General features: G+C 40.6%; 2 protein-coding genes across 6 annotated transcripts; one reads left to right on the top strand and one right to left on the bottom strand.

The window, feature by feature from the left end:
- Positions 1-637: 637 nt before the first annotated feature.
- LOC108003855 (basic helix-loop-helix neural transcription factor TAP) lies at positions 638-3834 on the bottom strand. Of its 3 annotated transcripts, none has more exons than XM_062082662.1 (3): positions 3281-3834; positions 2043-2245; positions 638-1898 (listed from the first exon to the last, which is right to left on the bottom strand). In XM_062082662.1, exons 2-3 carry the CDS (start codon positions 2226-2228, stop codon positions 1386-1388), a joined length of 699 nt encoding a protein of 232 aa, XP_061938646.1. In that variant the 5' UTR covers positions 2229-2245; positions 3281-3834; the 3' UTR covers positions 638-1385. The 3 variants fall into 3 exon arrangements, with proteins under 3 accessions (XP_061938646.1, XP_028525536.1, XP_016921886.1); XM_028669735.2 differs by lacking the exon at positions 3281-3834 and adding an exon at positions 2386-3235; XM_017066397.3 differs by lacking the exon at positions 3281-3834 and adding an exon at positions 2397-3232.
- Positions 3835-9768: 5934 nt separating this feature from the next.
- On the top strand, positions 9769-25193 carry LOC108003854 (cadherin-23). 3 transcript variants are annotated; one of them, XM_017066391.3, is made up of 13 exons: positions 9769-9919; positions 16449-16752; positions 17189-17460; positions 17774-17938; positions 18853-19533; positions 19627-20151; positions 20263-20615; positions 20715-20929; positions 21003-21562; positions 21636-21944; positions 22023-22317; positions 22386-24030; positions 24152-25193. In XM_017066391.3, the coding sequence occupies exons 1-13, from the start codon at positions 9908-9910 to the stop codon at positions 24360-24362; spliced, it is 5547 nt and encodes a 1848-aa protein (XP_016921880.1). In that variant the 5' UTR covers positions 9769-9907; the 3' UTR covers positions 24363-25193. The 3 variants fall into 3 exon arrangements, with proteins under 3 accessions (XP_016921880.1, XP_016921881.1, XP_016921882.1); XM_017066392.3 differs by having other exon boundaries at positions 9776-9926; XM_017066393.2 differs by having other exon boundaries at positions 9776-10063.
- The last annotated feature ends 398 nt before the right edge of the window (positions 25194-25591 follow it).

Here is a 25591-nt window from a genome sequence, read left to right as displayed (position 1 = left end):
ATAAAATTTATTGTAAGTCGAGTTGTTTTTACTAATTCTTTATTTTACTTTATTTTATTGTACGTAATTTAATGGAAGAAATGCCTGGTATATCTGAAAATTGGGCAAGTTCTTTGAAAACGTGAGATTTCAAATTTTATTATTATATTATAACTCGATTATCTTAATTTTTCTAGATTATAAAATGGGAGTGGATTAAAAGAAAGAGAGGTATATGCGTCTAGGTAAAATATGATTTATTGATAAGATATAAATTCTGTACAATATATATTCCCTGAATCGGTAGTTTTACGATCCGATAAGAGCACTGGCGGAGACGTATACTATAAATAGAATAATTCTAAGAAACAAACAGTGAGATCAAACGTTCGAGATCAACCTAAAAGCATCGATGACTAGAAAAGAAAAGGAACGCATTTACGTACGTGTCTCTAATCATACACCGTATGTACGGTGCCTCGATTTTTCCACAGGTTATAAAGAAATAAATGGTAATCAATATGGTTTCGAAGAAGTTAGCTCGAGATTATCGAAGTGAAAAATCTTGGTTACATCTAACGTTAATCCTTAATCCTAGTAATTCGTTGCGAATAGAATGCTCTCTTACAAAGTAAATAACACGTTGCGCACTGACCGATTCTTTTTTTTCTTTTTTTTTTTTTACACTCGCTAATTCGTTAATTCTAATCTTGAATAACGTTTTACTTTCGTTCGATGATATGCAGATGAAAAGCACAATTTGTGTTCTTTGTAAATTGCAATACACGTTGTTACGTCACTGGAACTTTGGAAAATTTACTACGCGAAAATTCACTAGAATATGGACATATATTAGTTCTGTTAAAAATGGTGTAAGTATTCTTTGGTCTTCAAGTATTGATTTTTAAGTGGCGGCTTCGATTAGATTTTAGTACTTGCACTCGACATTTATAATTTCATCGTTACACTGTATCGAATACGAGCGATTTTCGAAGCACTTCGTTACTCATTGCAATAATACAATGGCGACGATGACTCATGTTCCAACGTGAAGCTAATCCGATCAACTTGTTGAAAAAATTTCATTCCTACAATTTCCTTGTCAGAAATTTTCGTAACAAAAATTAATTTAATTATTCGAGCCAAGTACCAAATTCACTTCGAAGCCTCGTAAGTAACTAACCTTGAAAATTCATCCTTACTATGCCCCGCTCGGACCCACGCACCAACCCCTTTCTATCCATCTAATCTCCCTCACCGCAACGTAATCAATCCTCACTATCTACCAAGCCATCTTCAAAAAAACGATCCAAGTCCATCGAGTCCCTTCCCCCGAAACAATCACCTATCCCAAACTATCCCATCAACTTCCACCAGAAGAGGAAAAAAAAGGAAAAAAGAACTCTCTAAAGACACTGATACATGTTGTTGTGTCCCATATGATGCGGAGCCGGAAGCTGATGCTGATGGGCGTACATCCTCTGATCGTAACACGGTTGATACTGCATCGGTGGGCTGACACTGCTCTGGTCGCTGTAACAATCGTATTCCTGCCATTCGGGCACGAATCTCTCCTGGGGATAAGGGAACACAGCGTGCGACGGGCCGAGCCGCTTCTGTGCGGCGACCGCGCAACTTCCTGTCGAGGATGTGATCATGTTTCCATTCTCGCTGATGCTGACCGTCACGTTGCCCACGTTCACGGTGATCTCTCCAGTTTCCGTGTTCCCGAGCGTCTGGGACAGGGCCCAGATGTAGTTGTGGGCGAAACGGAGCGTCTCGATTTTCGTGAGCTTGGTGTCCTCCGGAAACGTGGGCAACGCCATCCTAAGACGTTCCAACGCGTCGTTCAGAGTGTGCATCCTGTGCCTCTCGCGATCGTTCGCCTTTATTCGACGATTCCTTTTCAGTCTGAGCACCTGCGGGCGAATCAATGGTTCGAGCGTGAATCATTTCGCCTCTTTCCTTCCTTCATCCTCTCTTTAGCCTCTTTTTCGAGCTCTTCACCCTTCGCAGGATGCCTCTTTGGGTGGGCGTGATCTCTGAGATAAGGGGACTCTTACCTGTGTCGGACTCTTGCACCGCGTGTTCCGAGTTTTCTTCCGTTTCTCCTCTTTCGCCGGCGGGAACAGGGCGTCCGATTGTGCCTCGTGCTTGGGAGATTCGAAGCTCACGTCGAAACCGGAATCGGAGGAACTCGAGAGCTCGTCGAAACCTCCTTCGCTGCAGAACGAGTACTCCGAGGACATGCTGCAGCTGTCTATCCCTGAGAGGTAAATATTTTACGGATTTATTATTCTCTGTGAATGCTTTAACGAGGGATTGGTTGAAAATGAAAAGCGTCTCGATTCGTTTTCCCGATTAAAAATTCCCATCCACGCGAATTCGTTCCACGTTTTCACTTACAATCGTCTTACCTGATCCTCGCAGAATTCGTCGCACAGAGTCGTTCACTTCATAAACTCGCTATAATTCTGCAGTCGCACTGTGGATAAAATTTCGTGTCACGACATAGCCGAACGTTTCGTTGACGGCGAGTGGGGGGGAAAAAAAAAGGAAATAAGAACGCGGGACCGTGCCAGGCGGGGTACAATTTGGTACTGCGAAAGTGGCATGGGGCTCTTAGGGCATATATACCGTCCCGAGGGGTATTTTGCCCCCTCCACAAGGGCGGCCCGTCGTCTATGGGGCACCGTACCAAGAGTTCACCCCATAATCACGACGGAGGGGCACCTAAACCCCCCACCACTCTCCTTTGTATGCATTAGACGCGTGCCACGGCTATGTAGTCGTCTAGTTTAGGAGATTAGAGGTTTTTAGGGCGATTACGCTCTCTCTCTTCTTCGTGGAACTCGTGCGAGAACGATTACGAAGTTGCTGCGGCCGTGTTAAATTAAAATTGCCCTGATGATAATCGTGGTGTTTTTGTATATTGTATTAATTTCTTACGAAAGAATAGAAATTCGGTGATACAGTGATTCGGTGAGTTGAGAAATTAGATTTTCAACTTTATTGATTTTCGTATCTCTGATGATAAGGATTTTATACCTATTTTATCGGATAAAAATGATAATCAACGATGCATGATTTTAATTATGATTTTGAAGATATAGAATATTCAATGCGAGTATTCATTTTTTCTTTTATCGTTAAATAGAAAAATTAACGTATAATACACGTAATATGCGATGCCTGTCACTGTGATTCACGACCAACTGCGTTGTAGAGAGTGACATCAGGTTAAAGGCGCGGTACTAGTGAATGGAAATACTTGTACGCGAAATTAATCAAATTTTCTTACCTCTGAATTTGTTGCAAAAAAAAAAAAAGAAAGTGAAATCCAATTATTATCGTCCTTCCCGTTCACCACTTTCACTGAAAATGTTCGGTCTTAAAATGTCGTTGAACAAGGATTTATAGTTGAAAAAGTAAGTGAACGATAATCTAATAAAACCAACGGCCATATGTCGCATTTGCTAATCAGCTGATAATGCTCGAGCATCACTATAGAAACGAATAGATGGATCGCTCCCGATAGGAAAAGTTTTAATTGACCAATATTTACAATTAATTCAATTATCTTACGTTTAACGAACATTTTTCATTCAATATATTTTTAATTGAAATTCACAATTCATTTTTCGTTGAAAATAATATTAAATAATACGATCCTCGCGATTCTCTTCGCTCGTTTTTCACCCAGCTTTGTTTCAATCACGTATCCTTCTATGAATAGTATCAATAATTGTAACGAGAGTACATACAGTTTCTCAGGTCCCACGAAATATCAGTGTGCACAGGGATCATAACGGTAGCACGATAGTAAAAGCGATAATAGGTATAATACTTTTCAAGTATTAAGCCTGTCAATCTCCAACATATTATTTGAAATGTTGTGTAATCGTGTCAATATCTTTTCGTGTTAATCTCTATTGGATCGAAACGTCGTATCTATTTTCCAGGCTCTGAAGAGTTGGGTTGCGCGAGTAATATGCGAAAGATCGTAAGTTTGCAAGAGAACGAACGAATTATCAGAATCGCGCAGGATATCAGCAACGTGTTTGCATAACGATTTCTTATCGAAGCTTAATATCAAAGTATTTTGCGTATTCTTCAATGTGCTCGTCAATAATTTGTTCAATTTGAACAAGAGTTCTGTTAAATTTTTATAATTATTTATTAATAATTTTAACAGAAATTCCCTTTCTACCTTTTCTTTTTTTAATTAACAATTATTCTTCTATTTCGTGATTCTTTTTTTTATACAAAGATTTAAAAATTTCTCTCGGGGAAAAGTTTGTTGTGAAAGAAATTTAAACCCGTTTAGACCAACTTCGAAGCGCTTTTTTCTTCGAGCAGTTTCTCCTTATCGGATGTTTAATGCAGTTCGAAGCAAGTACAGCAATTGCCTGTCGGTTTTTTATTCTACCCTTCAATTTTTCCAATATCGTAAACGGAAGAAGGATATAATGTCGCGTTTAACGGACGAAAATGATGAAATTGTTGTTCCAGAGATTCGTATAATTGCATTATTTCTGATCGCTAATCTTTCAAGTTTCTGTTTCCTTCTCCTTTTTTCTCCCAATGTTGAAATTCATATTTCAAAAGTCAAAACTATATGAACGTTTACATTCCGATTACAAATTATTATTTTATCATTGAGATAAAATCATGATTCATGTAAGTTTTTACATAATTTTGCCACTCGAGTCCTTAGAAATAAAATATGTGGCTTGGTATCGATCGATCGATTTCGAGTGTGAACCATCGAGGCGATTGATGGTATCTCATTTGCATGATACGCTTTGATACGATTTGATCGACTCTATTGACACTAAATGAAAGTCTGTCTATATGTATAATAGGTATTTTTGACATACCTCATTTCCATTTAAAAAATGAGACTCGTCGATGGATTATGCAATGGAGAGTTTTATTTTGCCAGATAGATTTGCATTTTTAGAAAGTTTCTATACATCCATCTATTATTTACATATTATGATTAATTGTGAAAACATTGATTTGTTGATAACTAATTAAATTCGTCACGGAATCATGAAATTTTATTATTTGCGATTTTGGAAAAATCAGAGAATATTTTGTTTAACGATTCGAGTAAAATTTTTATTGCCTAGAAAGCGGTTTGCAGACGCGCGAAAGTCGACTTTTGGTAAAACATTCATGGTTCTTTTAATAGCAAAAATTGATACACCGTGAAATTATCGTTTTAGTAGCAAGTTCGTAAAATCTTATACCTCTTCGATATTTGCAAAAAATAAATGTATTTGTAAAAATTTACAATCCCATAAAACATTCTCCGGATTTTCAAATATTTTTTTTAAAAATTCTAGGTCGACAATCGAAGGCAACAAAAAAAATATCTAAAAAGTAAAAGAAAACGGGAACACGTTTTCAAAAGGAACAGAAATATTATTTATTTCTATCAGAAAATTAAACGAGATCGAAAACGTCTGCGACCGAATCTTGTTCTTTTTTTTTTAAACGATCATCGACCCTCAAAGCGCCTACCCTCCGTCGCGAAAGGGCTTCGACCAACCCTTTTCACACTTTGAAAAATTCGTGCCGTTTCGCCGATAAAAGAACGCCGTGAAATCGACACCGTGTCAGACACATGTTCGATCGGGCCACGGAAATATCGGGAATTACACGAAAGATTTGGCGCACGGTGCGTGCAAAATGGAAGATCAAATAAAAAAAGAAAGAGTGAGAGAGAGAGAAGGGTAAGGGGCGTGCGGTATGTATGAATTGCACGAAAGTGTCGAACACGGAGAAAGGGTTTGAGGAAGGCTGCCGAAACGATCCGCTCTAATTGGATAATTTATTGGCCACGTCAATAAATAACGTTTCTCTTTCGATCGTGCAAACGTTGCATTACGGACTATTCATCTTCCGCGTTTTATCAATTTTCACGTTTGCCAGACTTCTCGTTGCATATTGGGACATATGTTTGGATAAATGATTAATATATATTTATAATCTTTTGAATATTTCTTTTTATCTTTCAACAACCACTGTGTTTTTTTTATCATGCGAATGTAATCATAGTCAATAATTTACGATTGTGGGAATGTAAGATTCACGTTGGAAAGTTATTAATAAATAAATAAATTGCATGTAATACGGTATCTTGTAAAGTTCAAAGCTGCGAAGCGACTCGACAACAGATCTGGCGATATTAGAGTCGATCGCCTTAAAAGGTTTTGCCTGCAACAGGCATGCGTCGTGAGAAGTAGGTTAACTAACTGGCAACACCCATGTTTCATATAGTTCACGGGAGTTTTCCCAGACCTGTAACGAGCTCTGACTGAAAAGAAAGAGAGAAGATCTTTGTGCAAGCAAACCGCTTTATCCCACGGCTTTCTTACGAATACAGTTGTCTATTGAACGATTGCGTGATTCTTGTTGTGTTACACGTGATGCCGATGCATTACAACAATAAAGATGATGCAATTAAAGGTTAATTCAGTGTGGGTTCAAAATATCCCTTTGTTAAAAGTCATTCGTTCTTCTCGAAATATTTTCTTCGGATATTTCTTCATTCGCAATTTATTTTTTTTTAAAAACGCTTATTCTTCTATTTTATCATTAAAAAATACAAATACAACAATATGCATATCTTGGCAGATGTTTCCAATACAGGCTCAACTAGTAAAAGTATGAGAATGTCTCGACCTTCAGCTACAGCGTCTTCGCCGATCGTTTAGTATACTTCAGAGATAAAAATCGGCGAGATAAAGAATCCATGTTCCTTTTTCCAAGAATCATCCGCTCATTCCCACGAATGTTCGACTTTCGTCTGAAACTTAGCCGGAAGCGATCAACCGATTCCACTAAAAGAGGGAAACGATCTCTGTCCGACTTTTCAAAGTCGATACTTTATCGTAAGAGGTGGTGCTGCTCGACGCGGCCTTTGGTAACTGTACACTTCCCCCTTCTCGTCTTTCCAGCAACGTCCTTCTTTAGCCACCTCGATCTCCCCCTTCCCTTCTCTCCTCTCTCTCTCTCTCCTCCTTTCTTGGCCTTCTTCTCTCTATCCTGTTTGCACGACCTTTGCACGAGTCCTTCTATTTTCTGCTCTGTGCACGGTTGAAAACGTGTGAAGCTGTTAAACTGGAGCGATTTGTATCGGCGTGGAAAGCTTTATGATTCGATATTAAATTTTCCACCAGTATTCACCTACGTGTTTTTCTTTTTCTTATGGAATTCTATCATTTAATAATTCATTAAAAATTCTTTTTACATTCTCTCAGATTTTTTCTAAATAAATTCCAAAGGAAAAAGTCTCATGACTCGTTACGTTGTCGTTACATCTCTATTTGGAGTGTGTTAACGTGTACTTAAATTGTTAAAAGATTTATTCAACGATAATCAATTCGAGAGTCACGATTGCATTTAATAATAAAATCAAATCAAATTTCTTTGTAATCAACAAGCTCTTTCCTCTCTGCTTTCTCCATCCTATACCTTCTGCTGTTGTCTGCCGGAAACAGAGAAAGAAAATGTTGGAGACTACAGGGTGGCCTGGCGGCATTCGAGCTCCCTTGTAGCCTACGCTTCTTGCGTGCTCGCCTCTGCATCCTGGACAGGACCTTTTGAACCGGCTCGATGAGAAAGCCGCGAGACGGAACGAGGCGGGCGCGAAAGCGCTCGGCGCCGCGCGCGGTCACGCTTGTCGCGCGCGCACGTGTGCACGTTTCGAGCGTTCTACACACTGCTTGCGCAGTGTAGATACGTGCAAGATGCATGTACGATGCCGGCCGAGACCTGTTTCCTTTTTCCTGAACAGTGTAAACGTGTACACACGGGGAGACGGTGTCTGTAAACACTGTCTGTCGAGCGGTGTCGCCTGATTACGAGCGTGAACCGTGTATGCGAGTAATGCACACACGGTTCACATTTGTAGCGAAATAAAAGATATATATATATATAAGCGTTGAAGGAAATTTAAAAAAAATGTAGTATTAAAAGTACTAAATGAAAAAAAAAAAGTACTAGTTCTCAACTTCCGACAACATTTTCCTCGTATGGGAAATTTATACACCTTCTTATGAAAGGGAAAAGAAAAAGAAAAAGAAATCACGACCACTTATCTCGGCGCAATTACACTCCGCTTCCATTTCCTTTATCACTCGAGTGGAGGAGCGGCTCATTATCTCACGCGGAGGCTGAAATCTTCCAGGAACGCGTGTCTTCCTCGTTTCACCGGTCTTGCCCTTATCGATCGGAGGGGAGTGCACGTAGCCGAGAGACGTTGGCCGCGAAACGGCGATAAATTGCTCGCGTGCAATTGCCGGTTACGCGGTTATTATCGGTCCTCTTTTTTCCCCTCGGGATAGAGGCATAGAAGCCTCTCTACGTGGAAGCATGCGACTCCCCTGGCTTCCGTAACTGTGTCGTCTTCCACTTCCGGCAGGATGTTTCTTCGCTGCTTCCACATTGCGCGAATGTATGAGTATGTGCGTGTATTTAGTAGAATATGGTAAAACGATAGGAATATCAAGTCTTTTTCCCTTGAACGGAACGTAATAATGTGGATCTCTGTGACGTTTCGTCAAGAAAGATTGTATTAATTTCTACGATTCTTATAAAAGTTATTCCGTGATATCTTCGCTTTTTTGGCTCTGATCATATTTATGGCACCATGTACTTTCGTATTAATATTTTTCTTCTACGCGCGTGTGATTTCAGATCATAAATTCTCGGAGAAATTAGTATCCAATCTTGATGGAGTATTCACGACGCATCTTACAATGCGTATAAACTCGCTTTCGAAACTCGAGATTCATATTTTTATTCCTCAATATAATTTTCTGAATAATGAATATTCGAATGTTGGTATACGCGTGTTAGACGTGGGGAGTGCTGATAATTGCAAAGGAAAGGCTAAGATTGATACACTGTAAAGATGATTCGCGGTGACACGTAGTCATTGAGTTCTTGGGTATCCTTGCGTGGCTTTTTCTTTATGAGAATCACGTAGAGATCGGTTGCGCGCGTCTCGAAAAGTGGGTAGGGTGACGAGAACGAGGCAACGATAGCTTTGAGAACGAGCATCATTGCGGGACACGGAGAATTGCAGAATGATTACCATGTTTTACCACAGGCACGATGTTTCTCCATTCTATCATTTGAACTTTCTAATAATCTGTATGAGAGAAAAAAAAAAACAGACGTATTAAATGCGACTTAAGTTTTTAGTAGATCCCTTTGGAAACGACCATTGCGAAAAGAAACGATAATAAACCCATTTCAAAGCTCGTTTTAAAAGTTTTTTTTTTTTAAAGAAAATGGTATTTAAGAATTTTCTAAGCAGACGCGAAGCTTTCACTTTAAAAGAGAATTTTTAAAATTTTAGAGAAGAAAGAAAAGTTCCAAACGATTTTCTCACAACGATAAGTATCTCCGCATTTTTACTTTCCTTTTTTCACAATATCTCGGAAATTAAATACACCATATACATCGATTCCTCTTAAGCGTTGTTAATTTTCCCGCAAAGATACTTAGATCGTAAATATTAAAAGGAAAAGAAAAGGGGGGAAAAAAGAAAAGAAATGTCACCAGGAATGTCCCTTCCAGATCCTTGACGCACAAATCCCGGCCATGATGGAACCACGAAAGAGACTCACCTGGCACGTCGAGGCACAAAAGAATCAAAAAGGTTTCGCCCCCCTTTCGCTTCCCAGTTACCGGGCACGGACTGTAGTCTCTCCTTAGGCCGAGCCGTTTCTCTCTCTCTCTCTCCATTCCTTCCACTCCCATAGCAGAGGCCGCATACCTCCTTAGGATGCAGTGTAGACCTGTCCATTGGCTGGCAGACATCGGTTCTTTTTCGAAACGGCCACGACTCATGAAACCGGGCGGATAAAGGGATTACGAACTCGTGTTGGAGACAGACTGTCGCGCGTCGATGCGTCATGAGGTACGGTGTACGTGTCGTCCCTTGAACCATTTTATTTTTCTTGTTTCGTGTTTGATTCGATTACGATAAAGGAAATAACACGTGGTGTGACGATGAGTTGATACGGTGCTGCGAGGAAGAAGGATCTTGGACCGACTTTATGAGGTAAGGTCCTTGCGCGGACGGCAATCTCTCGTGACTCTTTTGTGACCGTTGCTCGCGTTGTGATGTTGATCGTGTTTCAAACAATATTTAACTCGGTGCTTCGGAATTTTTATTCGTTTCTGCAGTTTGTCAGTGGGCGAAGGGACGATCGGTCGATGTTGTTAACGATGCGAATAGAGAAGATCGAAAGAGACTCGACTCATTGATACGTGGATAGATTTGTTTTCTTGTTCTCGTTGTTGTTTCGAGAAACCATATGATTTTAGTCTGTGTGATGTTAAAATGGGAATATAAATCTTTGGTGAGGTAAAGGCCAACTAGTGCAAGGCAATTACAGTACGCGAGACTCGAGAAACTCGGTGGTATTTCCTTGACCTTTATACAGTGAGTTTAAGACGTTTGTTCGAATCCTGAATCGTCGAAATTCGAGAAAGATTCACGAGAGGAGATTTTAGGATCGTCGGATAAGTAAGGATTTATTTCGTCTCCGAGAAACCGATAATATTCCGTTGGAGATTATTGGTTTTTACGTGATTCGATATATAGAGATATATAATATAACGAACTGACAAACTATGCCGAACTCTCTCGTCATCGTTTTCGCCGGTTCCAGGGAAACCAGTCTGACCGGCGAGTGCACTAGTCGAAGTCGTAGTTTCAAGGAACCGGTGTCAAGTTCGTGGAGCAGGAAAAGCTTGGAGCGTATCTACGCGCTAAAAATTAATCGGTCGATTTTCTCTCGAATTGAAAAAGACACTCAGGAATTCTAATCGTGTTCTCTCTCGAATATCCGTCTATCTATCCACATTTCTCTGCCTCTAAATATCCTTTTTCCATTTTATACTCTTACAAACGCTCCTCTCCATCTCCCAGTTATAACTGCTTATCTCTCCGTAATATCGTGTCACACATCCACCACAAATTATACCTGCAAACCTTCGTTTTAATCCCAAACCTATTAATCTTATTTTCAAATTACGAAACCGTAGCTCCGCTAAATACGGATACAAAATATTGCATACATTTTTCTCTCGAGCGAACTAACCGTCCGCTCGTTTATCCAAGATCGAAACGGTTGACTTTATCGTAAACACCGTGCCGTACTACGTGCAAAAAGTGTGGGAAGGCAACGGAGATTAACAGAATTCTTCACGATACGTCCCTCCAAGAAGAATTCTCGTAATCGTTTCCCCGAAGGAGAAAAGGAAAAAAAGAAGAAGGAAAAGAAAAACACACGATCCGTCCACACGTCGATACTTCTTCGCCGACGAAAAATGCAGAGGACGAGGTAGAATGAAGCGCGTGGCAGGATGGATAGTTTTCTTAGTCATTCATCCTGGCATCACCTGGTCACACAGTGTCAGGATTCCAACCGCGTAACGTAATGGCGGGGAACGCGGTGGAAGGGGGGCCTTCCATAACGGTTTTTTTTTCTTCCTCTCACCGGCTGCCTCTCCTCTCTTCCTCTCGCTTTTCCGCCCTGCTCCTCTCCTCTTCGCTCCTTTCTCGAACGATTAACGAGTCTAGGACGCCGGCTCTTGTACCGTGGAACAGTTAACCGCTCGTACTCGTTTGCTTTTCGCGCTGTCGAAGAGAAAATCGGATATGGACACACCGTGTCGGAGAAAGATAGCAGCGATAAACTATCGATATAACATCTCGCCAAGTATCGAGTTGTTGAATTTCGTATATTTCATCCTGAGAGAGGAATCGAGAAGAGTATTATATACAAAGGATAAGGAAAAATTGGGAATATTAGTATAAAAAAAAAAAAGAATTGAAAAGTGTAGCAAGAGTTTTTGATACATAAGTTCTCTCGTATATAGAATTTTATCCTACGCCAATGTCGTTGACCGATATCTCGATGACGGGCCGCGAAATTTCATAAGGTGAAGGCGATTTCGAAATCGTCACGTTGCCGGGTAATCGAGAAGCGATTACGAATCGCTCGTGCTTGGCACGCGGTTTCCGACCGCATCTGGGTCAACGAACGAATCTAGGTAATTTATTCACCTATGGAATCCACTCTCTGGGAAATTTTGATGTAAGAGGCGCGCGCGTGAATAGGTTTTCTTAACGTGTGAATCGGATTGTGGACTTTGGTAATTTTCAGATTGTCTCGTATCAGGTATCAGAGTGCTGTCAGAGCAAGATGTTTCAAATGTTTGGTAGAAGAATATATGGGTTAAGTTTGCGGAAAGATTGTTCTCTTTCGAATAAGAAATAATTTTCTAATTTTTAAGATAATTTATTACTTATTACTTCCATTTAATACAAATGGAAAAATTGTTTATTGAACTAAAGTAAATAAATTTCTCTCGTGTATTAAACAATTAATAATACCATGACACATTTTATCGTATATATTTCTAAGAATTTGCTTGAAGAGGAGATTACAAACAAGATTACAAATTTTCTCTCGACGTTTATTATTCGCGGAAGCGAATAAACGCGAGAAGGAAAGCTCTCCATCAGATAGCATAGAAATTAATTCCTGTGAGAGGCATCGTAACGCGAAATAAATTGTGAAATACATTTCGCCGATGATGAAACCGGTTTGCTTCTTTATCACAACGTAGCCCGTGAAATTGAACTCGATTTAATGTTGTTATTCAGCGTTTTATTGATTACATTACTATGTTTAGCCATCGATGAGCTAATAGTTTATGAAAAATCACGAAGGAGCTTATCGACAAAGAGAGTGATCGTTTCTTTTTTCTTTTCAACGCTATAAATAAGCAGATAAAGTGGAAGAAGATGCAAAGAATGAAAGATGAGATAGCTCCCTTAAGAAAATAATCTTGTAATATTATTGGAAATGGATTTACAGATCGATATTTTGAATCATCGAAGACTAACGAATAGTTTATGCGATTTTTAGTATTTATCGTTCAAAAGCAATTTTCTCCAAATGTTGAATCCAATTTCATTTTGTCGTTTTAAATATCGATCGAGTATAATAATATTTCTATTTAAATATAAGACCATTGAAAAATAATACCATAACTATAACGATCATAAATTAATATCGTAATACATATTTTAATGATATTTGATAAATCATGAAATAATAATTTAGTCGAATAAAGAATCACGTCGAAGGAATATTTTATTTCGAATTAGTATGCATCGTATACCGTTTGCAAAACCAATATTTTTCGTTCCATCATCTAACAAGTGGATCAATTTCCTCGTTTCAAATTGATGAAACGTAACGACCACGTTTATTTCGAAATTGGGCCGCACAGAATACTTTCATCTTGTTATTATAAACGTGTTTTGAATCATCCATGACCCATATACCGAAATATACGACCAGTTAAACTTTAAACAGCAAATTGCATGCATCGCGGCAATTACCATCGAGTAAATTCATAATAAATACAAGACAACGAACTCGACTTGCTTTAACATCACGAGTAATAGGATCACCATTATTAAATAGAGCATGGAGACGATATATTCTATTTGAATAATTTTATGTCATCGTTACATCTCTTGTCATTCCTATGAAGAAAATTTTGTCGTTCCTTTTATAAGAAATATATGTAAAGAAATTTATAAATCTGTTCTAAGAAAAATTATAAATTAAGAATCGCGTGTTTCTTCGTTCAGTGAAAAAATTGTCACAAGATTTATGAACGAAAAAAATTTGAATTTCTTAAAATTACTTTCTTCATTCCACAAATCTTAAATATCTCCAACAAAGAAAGTATATTATCGTACTCAGAAAATATATATTGCACCTCATCATTGTTCAGTCTTCAGATACATATATCACTTCATAATTATTTCTACGCGATTTCACGATGAAATATCGATCCGAGAATTTTTTCCTGGTTAAAATGGAATCCAATTTAGCCGTTCGATCCAGCCGTATACAATTTAAGCATTGGCGTCTGATTAAATTGCTATTACAGTTCCTTTGGACGTCCAAACGCATTGTAGAAATATAGCGAGTAGATCCTGGATTTTAACGCTTCGTGCTTTTCCTCGCTGCACACGTTGCAATAGAAATCGTATGCTGAAACATACGACGGGTCGGCTTGTTATTGCGGATTCTATTTAAACGGATTACGTAGACTTTCTTGAATGTTTCGTTGCCCATGCGTGAATCCTTGGGAACATGATGGAAACTTTGGTATTACTCGCAACGTTTTGTCCGACTTTTTCTTAGTGGATTATGTATTCAATGGTGGATCAAGTTTCTAGTAAATTTATTTACTCGGAGGAAATTAATATGCTGCTACACAGTCTGCCAAGTTTGTCTAAAAGTTTTTTATTATCATTCAATTAAAGCGAAAATACGTAGAAAGTAATATTTATCGTTCTTAATCGCATTACGTTAGAAATAATATATTTTTCCTGATCAGACTCATTATCCATAATACACACGATTAACAATTAAATTTATCGATAACAGCGGTGCAAATATATTTCGATTTGATCGAAAGGAAGTTGTAGTTGATCAAATAGTTTCGATTCTGCATCGTCTACCAAGTGAGAGTTATGACGGAGGTAGAATAACTTGGAAACGCGTACTGCGTTCAGATGCTGTTGTGCAAGACTTTTGTTCGGAATCTGGAGACTACTAGAAAGTTATAACACAGCGTAGAGATCGTAACAGCCCGCGCTAACCCTAATAAGCGCTACTCATTGGCCCGTGAAATTTCGCGATCTTGAAACATTATCCCATTTACGCCGATAAAAAAATTCGACCGATTATCTCATCTCGCATTTTAACAGATCGAGGTCATTTGCTTTCTTCGAAATACGAATTCTTTAGCTTACGAATTCTCTAGCTTCTATTATAATTATTATCAACACATCCTACTTTTATAAATAATAGAGGAAAATAAATTATTTAAAAAAGAACACTTGTTCATTAGAGTTTCAAATTCTCAAAAGTATTCATTATTATTATATATAACGATTCTATTTAAAAATAATCTTCTTCGAAAATTGTGAAACAATCAAATTCAACGCTCCGGATTCGGCTCCGTGTTTCTGTAACCAATGAGCGTTCTGGACAAATGTTCGAGAGCGGCCAACAGGACGATTCAATTTGCGGATCGTGGTGCAACAGTTCCGCGAACTCCTGAAATGGAATCTGATTTCTAACGGCTTTTCACCGGCCCGAGTCATACCCGCTTCGAGTCATTCAGTCAGCGTAAAGTGGTCGGTGGTTGCACCGCCATAGTGGTTCGCCTCAACCGTATTTTTCTCGAAACGGCGAAGAGAGAGAGCCGATAATAATCCGCGTTTTATATGGGTGGAAACCGGTGGCTTCGATAGATCGGAGCCTCCATCCTCCGCGGCGTTTAACCGTTTCCTCTCTCCTGCCCACTCGTCTTTTCTTCTTGCACATTTTTCCAAACGAGCCTCGATCGTTGATCCCGACAACGCATGTATGCACAGAGGAACAGAATAATCGCGTGGACGATTACTATTTCAGACCTCTGTTAAGGTAGATTGTGGTTCAGCTCAACGGTTTCTTTCTTTTTCGAGATATAACCGGTGGATAATTAATCGACGGAGAGATGGAAAGTGAATGGAATTCGCGATGTATGGAAATATATATAGATGTTTGTTTCGAAGATAAACTTTTCTTCTACATCTTCTTTTGCATCTTCGTAAAAATTTTTCCAGCCAGTTTTGCGAAAGGAAATGTATGGATATTGTTATATTGAAAAAGGGGAATATTTAACTATTGAATTACGAAGGGATTCGTGTATAAAGAAATTTGTTTAATTTAATTTAATTTGTATTAATTTCATATTATTCACATTTAAACAGGTATAATTATTGTTCACGATACATCGGTTACGATGACCGGAAGTGAACGGATTCGTGACGGAAGCACGATATAGGAAGCGTTCGCTTGTCACGCAAGAGAGAGCGCAAAACTTTTATACGCGTAAAACTTCTTGTTCCAATTCGTCTTAATGAAAGTTCCGCCTTCAATCCAGAATCGTTCTCGTTAAACATTTTCATCTTTGAATACACTTTCTAATTCTCCTCTTAATTAATTAATTTTGTACATAATTATCAATCAATTACGACGACGAATAATAACATCAAACCATTAATGTTAATGATAGCCTCCGTATATCAATGAACGGTTATTATAATTGCTAATTAATCGCTAATTAAATCATACGGCAAAGGATGTAACACAATGTATTCACGAACAAACATCTCATCATTAAAGAATCTCTAATCCAATGAACATAATAATAATTGAACTCTCCGTAATTCGCCTCCTCGTCAAATCGAGAAATAGAAATTCTACTTCTATTTTACTCCTCCTGGAGGACGAATTAGAAAATTATAAATTTTGTTTATTTATCGTAATAAAAAAAAAGAGGAACAATTGTCGGTCCAGGTGACGATGTGGACAATTCTATTGCTCGCACTCTCCACGTGGTCTTCGTCATGGGGTCAAGTGATCAACAGGGCACCGCACTTCGTGCAAGGTGGAGACATGGCCAGGTTGGCCGTGTCGGAGGGCACTCCACCCGGTGCCCCTGTTTACACTCTGAAAGGAGAGGATCCGGAAGGCTCGAAGCTCCACTACTCGATCAGCGGTGAATACTTCACCGTGAATCGGGACAGCGGTGTCGTTGTTCTGAGAAAGGCGTTAGACAGGGAGAGCCAGGACTTGATCGAAGTCATCATCAGCATAACGGGTAACTATATACACAATACACCTTTTTATCGGTGTCCCGTTACGACTTTACGGTGGAATATCAATGGATAATTGACGATATGTAGAGCATTAGACACGAGTACGACACGAATGCCAACCACCTGGTTATTACAAATCTCTGTATCTAATTTCGAGATTTTTCAATTAATTTCAATCAATATTTATATTTAATATTAACACGTGTAAAAAAGACAATCTACTTTTACATTTCTATAAATCATTGTACATTTTTTACATTTTTTTTTATAGATTTCACTAATCATTTCTGACTATCTCTTTCTTTCTATACTTACTATTTATAGAAAATACAGTTTTTCCGTAATTTCCTTCCAATATATTTTCACACGTGATACATTGTATTCCAAATTTGGAAAACTGGATTGATGGAGGGATTATTAAAAGGCATGTTTTATTAGACGAAGGGATCGCGGGATCAGAGCCCAACACCGTGTCCCTTCGAAGGGAGATAGCGGTGCTGGACGAGAACGATAATCCACCGGTATATCACGGCAGACCTTATGCGGCGAGGGTACCGGAAAGTGCGCACGTGGGTGGCCTCCTAGTTCCCCCTGGCACGATCACGATCACGGATCGCGATGGTGGCGTAAACGCCGATGTTCACGTGGAATGCGTGTCCGCGTCCCGGGACGACGACGTTTGCGATGTCTTCAACGTTTCCACGGAAAAGGTAGAGTCTTGCAACAAGATCGATATCACGTCAAACTTGGAAATTGATGAACATAATTATCCTTCGAGTTCTTGTACACTTCCTTCGTCACACTCTCCCGATCTCGTTATTCGTACTTTCTACGTTTCTTGAATTTTTCCTCGAATCGTTCCTCGAGGAAAAATCTCTTGACATGAAAAGAAAAATATATATATTTGGAAATCATTTTCGATTCTCGGTATTTTAGATATTACATTAGAAATTTAAATAATATACAATATAGAAATTAAATTTGATAGCTTTCGTTGCCCTTAATTATAAATCATTTTATCAGTTGGCAGAGGGAAAATACGACGTGCAAATCAGCCTAGCCAAGTCTCTCGATTACGAAAGGAGAAATTCCTATTTGATCAATCTTCTGGCCATAGACGGTGCCAGCGACGTCTCGAGAAGGTTACAAGCTAGAGCGACAGTAGCCGTGGACGTTCTCGATGTTCAGGTAAGTAGGCCTCGCCAAGGATGTGGATAACTGTACACCAAGCGCGATCATTCCGTATTTGTTTGCAAGATTATTTCGCGATAATATAACCGGGAACGGGCGGGCCGTTACCCGGTCACTCTCTTCGTGGAAACATCTGATTATCCTTGTACGCGTTGTTTTCACAAAATAACTTTCACCGGAACCGGTAAATGTTTCCCTTCGTTCTTGCGCGTTTTACCTTGATCGTTCTTTAAACATTAGTTAGGATAGGATCGTTCTAATTAATTCATGGAAATTGCGATTACTGGGAAACTTTCGGATTAGAAATGTACCTGAGGATAATCTGAGGATTTGAGGATTTGAGAGGAAAGATCTCTCTCAAAAGCGATAATTATTCTTAATAAAATTCCATGGAGTTAAGGAGACTAATAAAATTCTTCCTTTAAGAACGCTAAAGATTTTACGCATAGAACGAATAAATATTTTCTTGATAAATAAATTATTTCCAGTAGATATGTTTTAACGATAGTTTTTAATTCGTGTTTTAGATAGTAAATAGCAATAATCGGGAAACTTTCGGGTTATAAATGTACCTGAGGATAATCTGAGGATTTGAGGATTTGAGAGGAAAGATCTCTCTCAAAAACGATAATTATTCTTAATAAAACAAATTCCATTGAATTAAGGAGACTAATAAAATTCTTCCTTTAAGCACACTAAAGATTTTACACATAGAACGAATGAATATGTTCTTGATAAATAAATTATTTCCAGTAGATATGTTTTAACGATAGTTTTAATCCGTTAGTTTTAGATAGTAAATAATCTTTCGGATTATAAATGCACCCGAGGATAATCTGAGGATACATTTGAGAGGAAAGATCTCTCTCCAAAGATTCTATAAATATTCTTGATAAATAAATTATTCTCAGGATCAGCCGCCCGTGTTCCTGAACGCGCCGTACAGCGCGGCACTTCCGGAGAACACGCCTGCCGGTCACACGATCCTCACGGTGAGAGCACGGGACGGTGACACGGGTGAGCCAAGAAGCCTGCTATTGACGTTGGAAGATGAGGACTCGGGCCATTTCGAGCTCGACGTGTCGAGAGAGGGTGACGCGACAGTCGGCAAACTCGTCACCACGAACGTCTCCCTCGACCGGGAGGATCCTAGAATCCTGCAAAACGGCGGTATCTACACGTTCCAGGTGAAGGCCACGGAGTTGATCAATAACGAGATCCCGGCCGACACTGCCACGTCGATCGTGACGATCGTTGTCACCGACGTGGACGATCTGATGCCCGTTTTTAACCAAAAGTATTTCAATATCACGATTTCGGAGGACATTGGCAAGGACACGCCTTTGCCAGGCTTGAACATGATAGTGAGCGACGGGGACGTAGGGGAGAACGCGAAATACACGTTGGCCCTCAGAGACGATCCGGATTATCCTGGGATAAGCAGAGCTTTCGTTGTCGGCCCCGAGGAGGCTCAGGGCCGAGTACCGGTTGTGGTCAAAGCGAAAAATGTGAGCGTGCTGGATTACGACGTGGAGGACATCGCCAGGAGGCAGCTCGAGTTCGAAGTTGTTGCGCTGGTTGCCAACGAAGTGGTACGAATTTACAATAAACGTTACATCTTATTTCACTTTAGATAGAGGTAATTGAGATCGAAGACGAATGGATTTCGAAAAAATGAATTTCAGGTGGCTTCGAGCAGGGTTCACGTGCAATTGAAGGACGCGAACGACCACAGTCCAGAGTTCTCCCAATCGGTGTACAAATTATCTCTTCCTGAAGACGCAGGAATAGGGACACGATTCGGGGACGTGTTCGCGAGGGATTACGACAGCGGTTCCTTTGGCGAATTGACGTATACGCTGCGCGGTTTCGGCGCTGATAAATTCGCTACGAATCCAAAAACTGGAGGGATCTCGGTGTCCAAGGCGTTGGACTACGAAGCTCAGAAATCGTATTCGCTGACGATGGAGGCGAAAGACGGGGGCGGAAGAGTCTCGGCGGTGAATATATTGATAGAGTTGGAGGATGTTAACGATAATAAACCTACGTTCGAGCAGAAGGAGTACACGAGAACCGTTCGAGAAGGGGCGACGAGTTTCGATCCCCAGATGTTCGTCAGGGCGACGGATGCTGATGGGCCGACTCAAGGAAATGGAAAAGTGACGTACTCCATAAGTTCCCATAACAGCATGACGAACGACGTTTTCAAGGTATATCGTGGAGAATGATATTAAGAAACTTAAAAAAAATGTTTAGAGAGATCGAAATAAACGTTCTTCTTCCCTTCGGAAAGGGATTAAAATTAACGAAAATTTTTACAGATAAATCGCGACACTGGAGAAGTAACAATGGCGAAAGCAGTGCGTTCAGACGACACGGAGAGAGGGATATACGAGCTGGCGATTCGAGCTACGGATGCTGGAACGCCGCCATTATTCTCCGAAACGAGACTGTCGGTGAGAGTGGGGGTACCCGGAAACCAGAAACCCATCTTCCGTGGAAATTACAAATCTAATTTACCAGGACCCAGCACTTATCGAGCAAGGTTGCTGGAGAACGCCTCGCCTGGAACGGAAGTCATTAGAGTCGTGGCGAACGACCCTGACGGGAGAGACAGCTTGTTACAGTACCACATCGCTTCCGGCGCTAAGGATAATTTCGTTATAGATTCTAGGTAATTTGCGCTCGTAATTTTCACTTTTGCGAAAAGAGAAAAAGAGAAAGAGGAAGGGTGAACGAATAAAGTAAAAATAAATATTGCTCGCTCACACAGTTCTGGCGTTATCACGGTCTCGCCGGACGCCCGTTTGGATCTGGAAAGCGGTGGAGAGAAATACGAAGTGATAGTTTACGCCATAGATTCGGGCACACCCGTCAGAGAAACTGCAACGACCACCGTCACGGTGAACATGATAGACGTGAACAACAAACCGCCAACGTTCAACGAGTCGACGTATCTCGTTTACGTGTCTGAAAGAGCGGCGATAGGTAAATTTAACCGAGGGAAAAGAAAAAATATAAAACTATATAAAACTAATCCCAACTCTCGAAAATTCTACAGGCGAGCCAGTATTAAAGGTAGCGGCAACGGATCCAGACTCGGACGCTTACCTGGAATATTCCATAGTGGAGCCTATAAGGGCTGTGGACAAGACCGGCGTGGCTCTCAAGAATACAGCCCCTTACGATTACAAGACTGCTTTTAGGATAAACTCCACCACGGGTTTAATAACTGTAAATCGGGTGTTGGATTATCAAGTTGCCGCGGTGGTCATACTCACTGTTCAAGTGCAAGATCTGAACGCCGTCGTGGATAAAGAGAGGCAAATCACGAGGGTCGAGGTGACGATATACATTCAAGCTTACAGCGATGACAATCCAACCTTCACCAATCCCGGATGGTCGCCCAATAATCCGACCATCAGGATTTCCGTGCCCGAAGAGCAACCCCTTGGAACCACTTTGCTGATGTTGTCTGCGAGGGAACCCACCACCGGATATCCCGTGCAGAGATTCGAGTTGGTGAGGGAAGACGACGACGAGGGATACGTTAACGTTGGTGTCCAGAGTGGGAACGTAGTTTTGAGCAAGAGATTGGACTACGAAGCTCTGAATCAAAAGGTAAATCTGTATAAATTTATATCGAGAGGAAAAATTCAAACGCTTGACCATTTTCTTTTTTTTTTTTTTTCAGTTCATTCAATTTAAAGTACGAGCACTGGCAAGAGACTACGAGATAACGCGAAAAATGTCCGAAGCCAACGTCATCGTCGAGGTGCAAGACACGAACGATAACAATCCTGTGTTCGCACAAAAGGATTACAAAATTTCGGTGCTGGAATCGGAGAAACCTTCCAAGATCGTGTTAAACGTGAAGGCCACGGACATGGATAGTTCAAACACGGAGCAAGAAGTTAGAAGAGGATACGGCGAAGTGAGGTACTCCTTGATCGGAGAAAATGCTAACATGTTCGAGGTGGAGCCAATAACCGGGAACATCCAGGTTTAAATTTAAAAATAATTTAAACGATCGCACTAAATAATAAATGAATTATCAAATTATTCGCCCATAAATCTTCAGATCGCCACCAACACGACCCTCGACAGAGAAAAACAATCGGTTCTCCGTTTCTACGTGGTCGCCTCGGATATGCCTCAAGGCGGTGCGGAGCAAAGAAGTACCAGAGCTTTGGTGACAGTTGACGTTCTAGACGTGAATGATAACGCGCCCACGTTCGAACAGGAGGCATATACGGCTGTGATCCCCGAGAATGCCCCGTCCGGCGTCAGTGTTGTGAATATCACCGCCACTGATCCAGACGAAGACAAAGGCGGGGTGATCAACTACGAGATCATCGACGAGGGTGAAGCGAGCGGTAAGCAAGCTAATCGTCAATTCACGATTTTTACTTTGTTCAATTGTTCAATTATTACTAAATTCCAGGATTGTTCGAAATAAATCATAAAACCGGGGAGATCTACTCGGCTCGAGCGTTGACAGGGAAGGGGAGAACGGAGCCGTACATAATGCGGATCAGAGGCGAAGACGGAGGAGAGCCGGAATTGTACTCGGACGTGATTCTGACTCTTTACATCGGGGACGTGGTAAGCAACGATGGCGTCCCTCTGTTCATCAGACCTACTCTCGAAGAGGTTGCTTACATATCGGAGAACTCGACAATTGGCAGTCCTGTGTTCCAAGTGGTCGCTTCGGACCCGGACGATCCCAACTTGCCGAACGGGAAGATCACTTTTAAATTTTTGGAGGATGGAAATTTCGGGAAAGACGCGAGCGCGTTCAGGATAAACAGCGAGACCGGTCTGATCACGACCAGGAAATTGTTGGACAGGGAAACGAAGGACAGTTACACGTTGATACTGGTCGCTCAGGATCTGGGAAATCCTCCCCAACAGGCGACCAGGGTGTTGCAAGTGATCGTGAACGATATCGACGATCACAAGCCTCATTTCAAACGAAATCTGGACAGCCCGCCCGTTGAACTGGCCGTGCTGGAGGAAACGCCGATCGGGACGAAGGTAGGCGTGATCGAGGCCATCGACGAGGACATCGGGGAAAATGGAATGATCGATTACGCGATCGTTTACGGGAACGAAGCCAGCCTTTTTATCGTGGAGAGGCTCGAGAACAATTCAGCGGTGATAAAATCGAACGGGCGGCTCGATCGAGAGAGGGCCGACCATCATTTGCTCACCATCAAGTGTTTCCCTTACTCGACGAACAAGGGCGACATCGTACCGAAACCTTATAACCGACAAGATCCCTCCGAGAGGCAGGTTCTCGTCAAAGTTCTAGACATCGACGACAACAGGCCGAAATTCAAAAAGGAGAACGTCACGTTGGGCGTTCGCCTCAACGTGCCGATAGACACGAGTTTGATCACTCTGGAAGCTTTCGACGCCGATTCCGATGCTCTTCCGATTAACTACAGCATGGGCAAAGCTTCCTTCACATCTCTCGTTGACCCCTCCATGTCGAAACGAAAGATCCCCTCTCATCTGTCCTTGAACTCTCAAACCGGTGAACTGAGAACGACGGGATCCATGTCGAGTTATGCGGACGGTTACATGGAGATCATTGTGTCAGCCAACAATTCAGTGACACCAGCCAGGGAGACGAATATCACTCTGAGGATATTTTTGTTGCGTGACAGGGACATGTTGAAGTTCGTGTTCTCGAAACCGCCGGTCGAGGTCAGGAAGACGTTGGAGGAGTTCGAGAAATCGGTACAACAGGCTCTCTCCCTACCGATCAGCGTCAACGTGTACGATACCCAGTTTTATTCGAAGGAGGACAACTCGTTGGACTTCTCTTCGACCAGTTCCTGTTTCCAAATGGTTGGAAAGGAGGCGTACGATTTGGACGAGATGAAGGCCCTTCTCACCGATCCTAAAAACGAGGAGTTGAAGAGAGTTTATAGAACTTATCACGTGGAGAAGGTGCAACATTGTGCCCCTCTGGTGGCCAGGGCCGACGCATCGATGACGCAGATGTGGGTGCTGGCCATCGCTGTCCTCGTCGGCGTTGCCGCCATTATCTCCAGTTGTACACTTTGTTGCATGCACGCTAAGTAAGTATATATATTTCATAACCTTTACCATTTTTCTTTTTTCTTAATAAATCTCACCTCTTTCCATCAATGTTTCCTTTTAATTATTCGAGTTTTTTAAAAAGACGAATGTTCGTTCAAGGTACAAACGACAGGTGAAACACGCCCGTTTGCGTGATCAGCCACGACCACCACTCAGCTACGTCTCTTCAGGCCCTGGAATGGTCAGTGCAGCGTCGCACACCACCCTCGGACCCAGTACCATGGTTTCCCTTGGGCCGCACGAAGGTCCTTACGAGTGGGGCGCGGACACCACGCTCTATCATCCGAGCACACTTGGTTCCAGGACGTAAACTCGAGTGCATGAACTCTGATATTATAGGAGAGAAAAATGTAGATCACTGACTGAACCAAGATTTCTATCTATTCTATAAAAAAAAAAATGCTTCGTGAAAGGTTTCTTCAGCTCGGAGATATTTTAAACTCTGCGATATTACTTAAAAGGAGAGAATATGCCATATTCGTTGTAAAAATATTATTGAAAGAAAAATAGCTGATATGTGTGATATCGAGGTGAAAATTAAGATGGATGATGTAGTAGGAAATTTTCTCAATCAAAAAAAAAAAAAAAGAAAGAAAGAAAAAATATGTAACGAATCAAAGTACAAGTGATTACAATCGTAGATTATTAATCGTTGACTTCGAATTATTATATATTTGAAATGATGAAAAATGGAAGATCTTTTTTTTTTTTTTACAAATTTTTACAAATTGCCATCGAAATCGGTGAATTTCCTTCCGTATCAAATGAACGTAATGGAAGATGTTTCAGCAACGGTGCAACTTTCTTCGTTGATAACGAGGGAATATTTTCGAAACGGAGTTAAGGGATTGTATTATATAATTGTTTCAAACGGTGTCATCGTGATTGTTACGACGATCGTACGAACGACGAAGAGTCGAAGAATGGTGCTATAACGTAAGATCGAGAAGTTCGTGCCAAAATAAATAGGACACGTATGAAGTGCGATACTAACTAACTAGCTGCGTGAATTGTATATTTCTTATATTGTACACGAATCTGAAACTCACAAGTGTACGCTGACATTGTCGTATAGAACTTACGCTGTTGTAATATATATTCAGTATTTAAGAACGAAATAAAAAAAAAAAGAAACATTGTACATTTGAATTATGTCATAAACGAAGAAGAAGAAGAAGAAAAGAAGGAAAAAAACATCTGGTCTTATTTCTTATATACGTGACTCGAATACATTGACATTTATGGAAATCGTGACCGAACGTTCACGTTCTGATTCACGTTGGATCTTTAAAATAAATTACTCGTACTTTCCTCGAAAGTTATCGAAACATTTTTATAAAAATAATCTTCAGTTCCAAAGATCTTCAATTTTAGATTAAATATTCGAAAGAAATTTCTTCTTGCCCTTCAATTTCGACAATCGTGACGAAATATCGGAACGAAACTACGTCTTGTGTTCCTTTCCTCCATTAGAAGGTATGTATACCGACGAATACCAATTTTGTAGACCGTCCACCGTCTCGTGGCCTATGAGGCAAT

This window comes from Apis cerana, linkage group LG12, assembly GCF_029169275.1.
Source record: "Apis cerana isolate GH-2021 linkage group LG12, AcerK_1.0, whole genome shotgun sequence".
NCBI classification, from domain to species: Eukaryota; Metazoa; Arthropoda; class Insecta; order Hymenoptera; family Apidae; genus Apis; species Apis cerana.
The sequence above is the reverse complement of the archived record's forward strand: the minus strand, read 5'-3'. Positions and strand labels throughout refer to the sequence as shown.